This window comes from Notechis scutatus, chromosome 2 (genome assembly GCF_049901735.1).
Source record: "Notechis scutatus isolate UNSWTSFEM ecotype Mainland chromosome 2, rNotScu1.2, whole genome shotgun sequence".
Classification (NCBI taxonomy): domain Eukaryota; kingdom Metazoa; phylum Chordata; class Lepidosauria; order Squamata; family Elapidae; genus Notechis; species Notechis scutatus.
The window spans coordinates 235,428,629-235,439,169 of NC_142010.1; the positions used below are offsets into that span (position 1 = coordinate 235,428,629).

Genomic DNA, 10,541 nt, shown 5'->3' on the forward strand with positions numbered 1-10,541 from the left:
ACAGATTGGGGTTTTTTTCCCTTTTCAATTGATATTACCCCAGGAAGAAAAAGTGTGAAGGGAAGAACTTTGTGCTCTGTTTGGACTGTTTGATGACTTTGGGAATTGTTTTAAGCTTTGAATTATCTTGGTTGTTTTAAGAAGAAAAAGAAGGGAAAAAAAGGTTTATAATGACTTTATCTGTTGATGAACTGAGAGAAGAATATGGCAAAATAAAGAAAGAAGGAAAAGATACTGTGAAAGAAATTTTTCGCTTTTTAGAAATGGCGCTTGCTACTTATCAGAAAACACAACAATTGATGGAGGAAGCAGAAGAAGAAGAAGAAGAAGCCATCTTTAATGAATCTACAAAGTTGATTAAGAAAGGAAGGAGAAAGAGAAGGAAAAAGGACACAAGACTTAAAAAAACATCCAAGAAAGTGAAAAATAAGATGCAAAATCAATACAATGTTAAAAAGCAAAAGAAAAGAGAAATACAACAGAGAGGGGAAGTTAAGGGGGGTAAAAAGACCAGATGGGATAAGATAGGGAGGAAGAAGTGGGGAAAAGGCCATAAAGGTATGAAACAAGATGTGCAAAAGAAATTTTTCTTTTAGGGATAAAGGGTAATATAACTTTGTCTTAGGATTCTGCAAGGTACATAAGATAGTATTGTAGTATTTGTATTAGAAATAGAAAATTAGAATCTTATAAGACTTGAGTAAAGATTAAAACATTAAAGGTTTAATAAAATACTAAAAGGAATGTTTAAAATATTTAGTTTAAGTATAGAGTTCAATTGACTATTGTGTGGATGTTAATATGAATATATTATTGTAGTATTTTGTTTTTGAGATAGATAATTGGAATGTTATGAGGTTTAATCTTTAATTATATATTTAATTACTTTGTGGATTTATTATTTTCTTTTTCTAAGTAGTATGTACTAAGCAGAATCAGATAGGGAACTAGGTGAGATTTCCAGCTTAAAAGACAGATATTGGTGACCAGGATGGGTGAAATTATCTCCTATATAAGTTTGCCCCCTATTGAATACATACCATTTTATTTATTTTTTCTATATGTTTATTGTTAAAATACTGAAATACAAAATAAGTAGAAAAAACAAATATTAAAATACAAAGAATGTTTAAAAGAAAACCAATTACATTTGTATTAAAAACATAGTAAAACAACAAAAAGTAATTTATGTTTTATTGATATACCTTCCATTTCCCTCCCATTTGTATACCCATCGCCTAACCATATTTGAACTTTGCATCAATCATTAGTAGTTGTTGAGTCCTGAGAAGCGTATTTCCTATCTAAATTTGTCTTTCACTTTGATATACTGTAAATAAGGGAGGCAATTTCTACTTGAATTTAAACTTTTATTGCAATATGTCAATTTTGTCATTGCAACATATTCTCCAATCTTAGTTTTTCAGTCCAATATTATGGGCAAGCAATACTGTTTCAACATATTTTGAGACTATAACTATAATTAAGTATTATGTTATCCACAATACTCAAATCCTCTGCTGATGCTATTCAAAGCATGATAGCCTGCTGAAAAAATGACTTTACTTGATACTAATATATGCAGGAAGCAAACCCTTTGTATGTACAATTATATATCTGCTCTTTCCACATTATCTAGGATGCTAATAATGCAGGATTCTAACCAACAAGGAAGTCAGTGTAAAAGGCTTTTTTGCAACAGGTATTAAGATGACATAAAAGGTGTTAAGATGATATAAAAGGAAGTTATTTGGGGCACTCGGGAGAATGGCAACTGAATGAATTTATATTAATAGAACTCTCAGTTTTAAGATATTTGAATATTCATTTAAATTCTGAACATCAGAGAAACAAAACAATTTTAATCTTCTGTTGGCATACAAATCTCTACAATATATATGGGAGAAATATAGTAATGTCTGAGTTCCACAATGAAGTATTTGCCAATACCATTCATCATATGTCTTCAACCCAATCTTCATAATCCTAGTATAGTTGTTTTTTTCTTTTCTTTTCTTTTTTAAAGTGATCTTTTGGACAAACAGCAATTAAGTTTGGAGAAATAATTAGAATAAGCTCCTTGTGCTTGTGCAAAGTTATTTAAAAGATTTCTGTTCCTCCTTATTAGAGAAACTTGACATCCTAGTACTTGGAGTACTGTAATACTTACGGCAAGCCATTGGAAAAAATGAGCGTGTTGTTTGTGGCACAAAAGGAGAAATATATTGGTTGTGAAATCCTTTGGAGGCTGCTCAAGTGTGTAGAACAGCAGTATAAAAGTCCAATACATGCAAGCACACATATTTTCACAACTGCAGTAATTGCTGAGAAGAAACGTTAATCTCCCCTCACTCATGCTTTGAATCAAACTTTCTATAGGTAGTCCTCAACTTACAACCACAATTGAGCCCAAAATTTATGTTGCTAAGTGAGAAATTTGTTGAGTTTTGCCCCATTTTACTTTTCTCGCCACATTTGCTAAGTGAATCAACTTCAGTTCTTAAATTAGTAACAGAGTTGTTAAATGAATTTGGTTTCCCCATTGATTTTGTTTGTCAGAAGGTAGCAAAAGGGGATCCCATGACCCTGGGACACAGCAAGTGTTATATATAGGAGTCAGTTGCCAAGCATCCAAATGTAAATCACATGACCATGGGGGATGCTGCAATGTCCGCAACTGTGAAAAATGGTCATGTCACTTTTTTCGTGCTGTTGTGACTTTGAACTGTTGTAAGTCGAGGACTACCTGTATTTCTTGTTACCAGTTACACTGAGGGAAAGCTACTGATGCATGTTGCCCATCATTGGCTTCACTGGATAAAAGCCTTGGATTCTGGATATTAGTAAATTCCTGAAAATTATGTGCAAATGAGAATCAGAAACAGTACCCATTATTTGGGGGAGAGAATGCAGGATTCAATCCTGGCTATATTATTTATGCTAAAAATAATTAGAAAAATGCTCTTTTGTTTTGATTTTAAATTTTTATTTTACCTCGTATGATTATACAATGCTGCCCTCAAAAAATTAAAAGAACGAAATAATTTGTTATGGCATAAGATACAATTTTAGTACACTATCATTCTTATTACTACTAGAACAAATATACAGCAATGACCAAACTGTAAAAGATAGCAACGGACCCAACATTGAAGCATATCCATTACGTAGTGAAAAATCAGTCTAGGCTTCTAACTTAATTGATCCCAGTACTGATTGTGCATCTTTATATTCTTCAGTTTCTTCCAACTCTTTTTCATTTTCCTGAAAATAAATAAAAACTTCTAAATATTTTCAAAAGTATGCCTCCAATCTTTAGAAACATATAATGCTGAAATTGTTGTTGTTAGTACTAGTGGCATTAGGAATAATAAACAATGGGATCATAGAATTATTTGGCTAGGACAAGTTACGTGGACTTTGTCATAGTTAATTTAAAATAATACTGTCTGGTAATTTCAGACAGTGTTCCACAAAAGTCCATCTTTAAATTGGTAAGACTTATCTGGAGATTTAAATCCAATTGTAAGAAGACAAAAATGAAATCCTTTTTCACATGAAATATGTGGAATTTAAAACTGCCACAAGATGATGCTAATCAGTCTAATACACCTAAAACAAGATTAGATACCATTAAGGACTATATTAACTGTGATGAAAGTGCCTCCTGAACAATAGCCAAACATATCTATGAACATCAATTTTTGGGAAAAAGCAGCAGGAAAAAGCAATTATATCCTACATGAAGGTTTCCCAAAGGCATTTGTGATGGAATGTGCACTTGAAGACGCACTGGGGAGGGGGGGGGGGATTACCAGAGAGAGACCCGGATTAAGAGACTACACAGTCCCAAACTGGATGGGGGATAGGAAAAGAGATTCAGATTAGCCCCACCCTAGAATCTCTCAGGATACTTGTGTTTCCCCAAGATATAAGACCAGGTCTTATATAATTTTTTGCTCCAAAAGATGCATTAGGGCTTATTTTCCAGTTAGGTCTTATTTTGGGGGGAATACAGTACAGTACAGCATCCATCTTGGTTGATGATCTTAACTGGAGCTTCTTTTGGGGGTAGGGTTTAAATTACAAGCATCCTGAAAAATCATGCTAGGGCTTATTTTCCGATTGGGTCTTATTTTCAGGGTAACGGGATGGTGAACCTTTTGAGCACCGAGTGCCCAAACCGGAACATACATGCACTGGAAACCCAAAGACCAGCTGGCTGATGCCATTTTTTGGGTCGTTCTGGCTATTTTGGGGCTATTTTTGGGGTCATTTCCAGGCTGTTTTTCGGCCCAAAAAATGGCCTGAAAACGCCCTGGAAAAAGGCCTGAAAAGAGCCCCCAAAATGGCCTGGTTTTTTGGCCATTTTCCAGTGCTCCATCGCCCACAAAGACCAGCTGGCTGGTGAGCATGTGCGTTGCAGAAACCAGAAGAGCAGCTGGCAACAGCACGTGAGCCCACAGAGAGGGCTCTATGTGCCACCTTTGGCACGCGTGTCACAGGTTTGCCATCACGGATCTAGAAGGTTAGAAGATTGTAACTTTCATTTGACAAGTTTCTGCCCATTTGCTTTAAGCAAATAAAGGACTGAACCTTGACTGGACTTCATTGTGTTTACTCTGGGTTTGGCAACATCTGATTGTCTGCTGTCAAAAACAGGATACTAAACAAGGTGTGCCTTTGGTGTTGCCAAGAAGGATGCTGACTCTGTAAACCAGGATGTCAACCTTGGCAACTTTAAGACTTGTGGACTTCAACTCCCAGAATTCCTCAGCCAGCACAGCTGGCTGAGGAATTCTGGGAGTTGAAGTCCACAAGTCTTAAAGTTGCCAAGGTTGGACACCTGGTGTAAACCGTCTGAGTGCTATTGCTGCAGAAAAGAGCTTCCAGAAAAGATTTTAAAATGAAGATTCTACCGGAAAAGCTCACGGAGCGCTGGCGCCGCCATCTTTTTGATGAAAAAGTGCTTCCGGTGAGCTTTCTACCGGAAAAGCTCACAGCACTTTTTACCAAAAGATGGCGGCGCCCAGCAACCAGCGCCCGGTAAGAGTTGTTCGCGGACGGTATCGGTCCGCGGACCGCAGTTGGGGACCCGTCCTAAAGCTATTAACAACTTCTAATAAACAGTGAATGCTGGGTTAGAAAATTTCCTTTAGCTTACAACTCTGAAATAGTCTTGAAGGGGAAAACATACAAATCAGGCTCTGTATTTGTTAATACATTGAATCTAATAGCTTCCAATACTTTAGAGCAGTCATTCTGAAAAGTAGGCCTATGGCAATTTTCAGAAGAATTGGTATTGCAAATATTTATTTCTTTTAAAGTTTAACTTAAATACAGGGTTGTCTAAAGCTCACATTTAAGAATGGTAAAAAATTATGTTCAGTGACTGATGTGACTATGTTCTTGTTTCTCTTTTATCCAAATACCCATAAATAATTTTCTCTCCAACCTCCACTATATTTCCACACCATCCTTAGGCTTAGATTATTAACCTGTTTACCTCAAGCCAACTTTGATATTTCACCCACTGCATTTCACATATTTTATATCAACCCTATTTCAATTTAAACATCTGATTAAAATTTTGCATTAAGCATTAACTGACTGATTGTAATGGAAATTCTTAAATCACTGAAAATCAGAGGGAAGTTTTTTGGGGGGAGAAAGACTATTTTGGATTGGCCATTTTAACGTAAGTCTGAAAAAGTATACTTTTTCTGTAAAACTGCCAATTTTATTCTTAAATATTTGTATTTTTATTGTGCCTAAAAGGCATCTATTTTGAAGAGCTGGCGATAATGAGATATGCACATTAACAATGATACATCAAAACAGAAGATGTTTAAACTAATCTAAGTTCACCTGGTAGTCCTATATAAAAATTCTTCCTCCATACTTACTAATAGTTGAACAAGGTCAGAATGTGCAGCTTCTAGTCGGCGTTGGCAATCAGGAATCATCATTCGAGATTCTTGCAAAATCTCAGTCTAAAAAGTGAAAGTAGTTTTTCAAATAAGAGATAACTTTTACACTGATGTATATATTCATACGCATAAACAGCATTTTATTAAAGAAAGAGTATTCAATATAACTTCTATATTCAAGCAAAAATGATTAGAAAGCTTTCTATAAAATAGTTATTTAAAATACTATTTGATATAAACTATTTCCCCTGCGGCTAGAAACAGCTTCATCCAAAATGGGATCAGCTGGTTATATAAATATCTCTTACATCTTTTGGGTAATAAATAAAAACAGTGTTCAGATAATACCACACAGAGATAATTACTGCATGAAAAAAGTTATTGAGTTATTGATCACATTGGATGCTCACTGCAGGAGGTTCTGACTGAGAAAAAGGTAAAGAAAAATGAAAAGCAAAGACCCGCAGGCTCATATTTTTGATGCTTATCATGCATAAAAAAGTTATTACTCATCCTTGGGTTTTGTTTTAGGAGAAAGATTATTCTCACCATGCTTTTTGTGAGAAATTACTTGATTTGGCACCCAATGCATTTGAACATCTTGTATACATCTCCAGAAAACAATGTTGTAATTGTCCACAACACCATCCTTTTTTAAAAAATGGAATATTTTCAGCTCTCAAAATTTATCAACTAAAAAGATCTGTAAAAGAAGATCTGCCTATACCATAGCTACAAATGAAAATCAATTAGTAAATCTACTAAGCATGAAGATTCCAACAGAAACAGTAATTTATAGAACTATAAATAGGGTTCAGTATAAATAACTGTATACAGCTATGAAAAGATTCCTAGATAAAGTTGGCATATAGATAACTTAACATATTTCACTTATTGCGACGTTCATAGTGGACTAAGGAATATCCAATGATATATTCCAATTATAGAAATTCTAACTTGGAATTTTCATTGTTGCTTTTCCCTTCCTATAGACCACTATTGGTAAGAACAATTCCTTATTATACATATTAGCTAGTGGACTACAGCTAGTCCTTAATAGATAAGTAACTGTTTAGTAACCGTTCAATGGTACGAAGCACTGAAAAAGTAACTTCATGACCCGTCCTTGCACTTATGACTGTCACAGTGTTGCCATGGTCACAATGCTGAGGTGATCACCATTTGTATACATCACAACTGACTTCTGACAAGCAGACTTAATGAAGAAACCAGAAGTAAAATTGCAAAGCAGAGTCATATGATGTTTTGCTTAACCGCAGGTGATTTAGTTAATGACCATCATGGAATGAAATTGTAAGCTTGTTAAGATCATGTAATGTTTCCCTTAAGAACCACGTTGCTTAGTGACAGACCTGCAGCTCCCAATTGTGGTTGTTAAACAACTGTACTCAAATTACAACATAATTTGGGACCCATGACTGTCTCAGAAATGACATTTGGGGAAGTTGTGGCTGCTTCAGTGCTGCTGAGGTCATGTGATCTTCATTTTCAATAGTGCCAGTTTCCCAGTGGGTCTCACAAATACCTCCCTCCCTTCCCCACCCAGAAGTATCCACTCACTCATGAACCTTACCTGCTTTTTAATTGCATAGTTATCTCCATCTTCAGCTTTCATCTTTTCAATCTTTTCTTCTTGTTGTTTTGCTTCTTTTTCATACATAACCTTTTCTTTTGCCAAGCTGCACATAAAAAGTATAATTTGTTTAAATTATAAATACACACAAATTTTTCCTATCTGAAAAGTTTCAAGACGTAAAATGTCCATATATTACAACTAGGGTACCACTAACTTTATTTTCCAAATATGTTATTATTATGATGATGCATTCTGACTGTCCTGGAGAATAACTAGATGTACATCTAATAAATAAGGAATCCATCCATTAGAATAAAAATAAAATTCATGTACAACCTAGCAGACAATTTATTGAAGTTGCTAAAAATGCCATACAGAAAAAATGTAAGAGCAACTTCTTTTTAAACACTGGTGATTTACTTTGTTTATTGTTTGTTCATGCATAATCACTTTGACTTTGATGGTCCTATAAATCTGTTAAATAGACATCAAAATTCATATTCTGGTTGTTCAGAACAAAAATAGTCTAACTCTGAATTACATTAATATAAGTATTGTTTCAGTTCTATTTTTCTACCAATGTCAATATAGATTATCATGTTGCAAAGTCCAATCAGATTAGAAACTGGGAGATCATGAGTTCTAGTTCTGCTTTAGGCGCAAAGGCAGCTGGGTGTCCTTGGGCTAATCATTTTCTCTCAGCCCTAGGAAGCAGCCAATGGCAAGCCACTTCTGGAAAACTTTGCCAACAGGGACTTGTCCAGGTGGTTTCTGAAAATGAGATTCAATTGACTGGCAGGAAGAAAAGGCCTTTTGAAACTCTTATTGGAAGAAAAATGTCCATATACATGCCAAAAATAAAAAGTATGCAGCATCCTCTATTCCAAAAAGGTTTAAATTTGATTTGCCTACTTGAATGTCTGAATGAGGACAAATCAATTGAAAATAAATCAGATGAACAAAACGCCTCATGGTCGGTATAAAATAAAACTGAATGGTTGGGATTTGATATATTCTAGAAACATATTATAGGTTCCCTTGAAAGAAGAAATGACTGGATAAGCTTTCTGATCTGATATTGATCCTGGATTTCCCAGATGATGACAGCAAGGATCCTGAAGAACAATTACTTTTAGTGTCACCTCCAATCATTCCTTAGCTAGCTAACCTTAGCTAGCATCCATGTATTATTTATGTAATAACTAAACAATTGAAATGTATTTTTAGAACAGTTCTTAAATAAAATCAGAAATGCAAAATATGGCACCTATGCTACTGATTCAGAATATGATGAATCCATCATCAAAAGAGAAGATCTACATTGAATCCTTGATAAAAATGCTTTCTAGATTAAAGCAAAAATGTGTTAGTTTAATTTTTGCAGGTCCAAACTAGCTTAGGGTCTTGGCTGGTGAAAAAACCTCCTGTTTCATTTATACTTAACTATACAGTTGAATAAATACCATGGAACTAGTTTCTGCCTTTTAAAATAATTTCTTCAGGAACTATGAAACAAAACTTTTCCATACTACAGTATAGAAAAGTATCCTTTAATTCTACAGTGTTCTTTGATTCTACTTTAACAATTTATTAATGAGCATGTACATATAACTGATTTAAACTGATATTTTAATGGGGAAGTATATTTTCCTAAGTGTCCTGCCATACCAAAGAACAACACAAATTATACAGGTTTGGAAGCAATTCCATCTCTATGTTGGCTTTGATGTATTCTGGATAAATTCTGTTACCTATAAATTGCCACGCCCATGCATATAAACAATCCAGAAAGTGCTGGAATTAACTCAGAGATCTGCTTAGCTCATCAACTAGTACATTAACTTTGGTGTAATTTTATGAACCTCAGTTTTATTCATTATGAAACTAAGTTTATATTCTACTATCAATTTATTTATTTGGAAGGCTGTTTTTTAAACTGCAATTCCTGGCTACCCAGGGCACAATGGGCCAGGAGGTATTCCATGCATTTTGATTAGCTGCAAGCATGTTCAGCAGAACTGCTAAGCTTTACAGTTTTATTAACTCACAGATATGCATGGAGTATTTACAGCATAACCATGTCAGCACAACAAGTTTGTGAGTTGCAAATTAAATTGTTCACATTAACAACATTTTTGAACAGCATAAAATACTGTTTGTTACTAATGCTTTCTAAGCAAATAGGGGACAAGAGGCAGTACAAGGAACAGCAAAAAATGGCTATAATTGTAACAACACCTACAATTTTTTACTGATTTACTGAAAATGCAACTTTAATCTCACTTGATGGTTTAACAGTACTTACCCATCAATGTTTTACTTTACTTTCCGATACTGATGTTTCAGCATTGTCATTGTCAATTATTTTAAATAATGACTGGGTTACTTACTCTATGCTCAAATAGTTTGCATTTAGATGGTTTATGCATATTGGTTCCTTTACTAAAAGAACATTTCTCCCCCCCAAAAAACCCCACCTTCTGTGTCTTTACCCCTGCTGTCTCAATATTCTTTATTTCTCCCTTAGTTATGGGCCATCTTCCATTCAAAAGTTCTAGGTGTTCCCACCTTTTTCCTCCACACCCGTGAAGTAGATCAACTGTGTGCAAGTCTAAAGTCACTGAGTAAAATTCTGTGGTTCAAAGTGGATTAGAGCCTGCAATTCTCTAATCCTAATTCACTACCTCAATCACTTTGTCTAATAAATCCTCAATATCTCACAATGGCAAAAGTGAACTGCAGATTTTTTTTATGTTTACATTTTCCTTCCCAATTTATCTGAAATATATTTGTAGCAATGATGTACATTTTGCATACTGAGTGACAAAACTGAATTGTAGATGTTTTTGTTTTGTCCCTGGACTGGCTCAATCGTATCTATCAGGTTAAGCAGCTACAAAGGGAAATGCATACAAATGAAATGTAAATCCTTAAAGATTTACTATGCTCAGCTTTTAGACCAAGAAGTTCAGACCAGTCCATCTACAATTACACCATTTTGTAAGGTATCAAGA

At 34.6% G+C, this 10,541-nt stretch overlaps 1 protein-coding gene across 1 annotated transcript in view; it reads right to left on the reverse strand.

Annotated features, from left to right (window-relative positions):
- Nucleotides 1-2,964: 2,964 nt before the first annotated feature.
- The window catches only part of TBCA (tubulin folding cofactor A), a 28,599-nt gene continuing 21,022 nt past the window's right edge, over nucleotides 2,965-10,541 (reverse strand). Inside the window, exons 2-4 of the mRNA XM_026670599.2 lie at nucleotides 7,525-7,630; nucleotides 5,907-5,993; nucleotides 2,965-3,264 (exon numbers count right to left, since the gene is read on the reverse strand). Coding sequence (XP_026526384.1) covers nucleotides 3,184-3,264; nucleotides 5,907-5,993; nucleotides 7,525-7,630 — 274 coding nt within the window. The 3' untranslated portion in view covers nucleotides 2,965-3,183. The remainder of the gene's footprint in view (nucleotides 3,265-5,906; nucleotides 5,994-7,524; nucleotides 7,631-10,541) is intronic.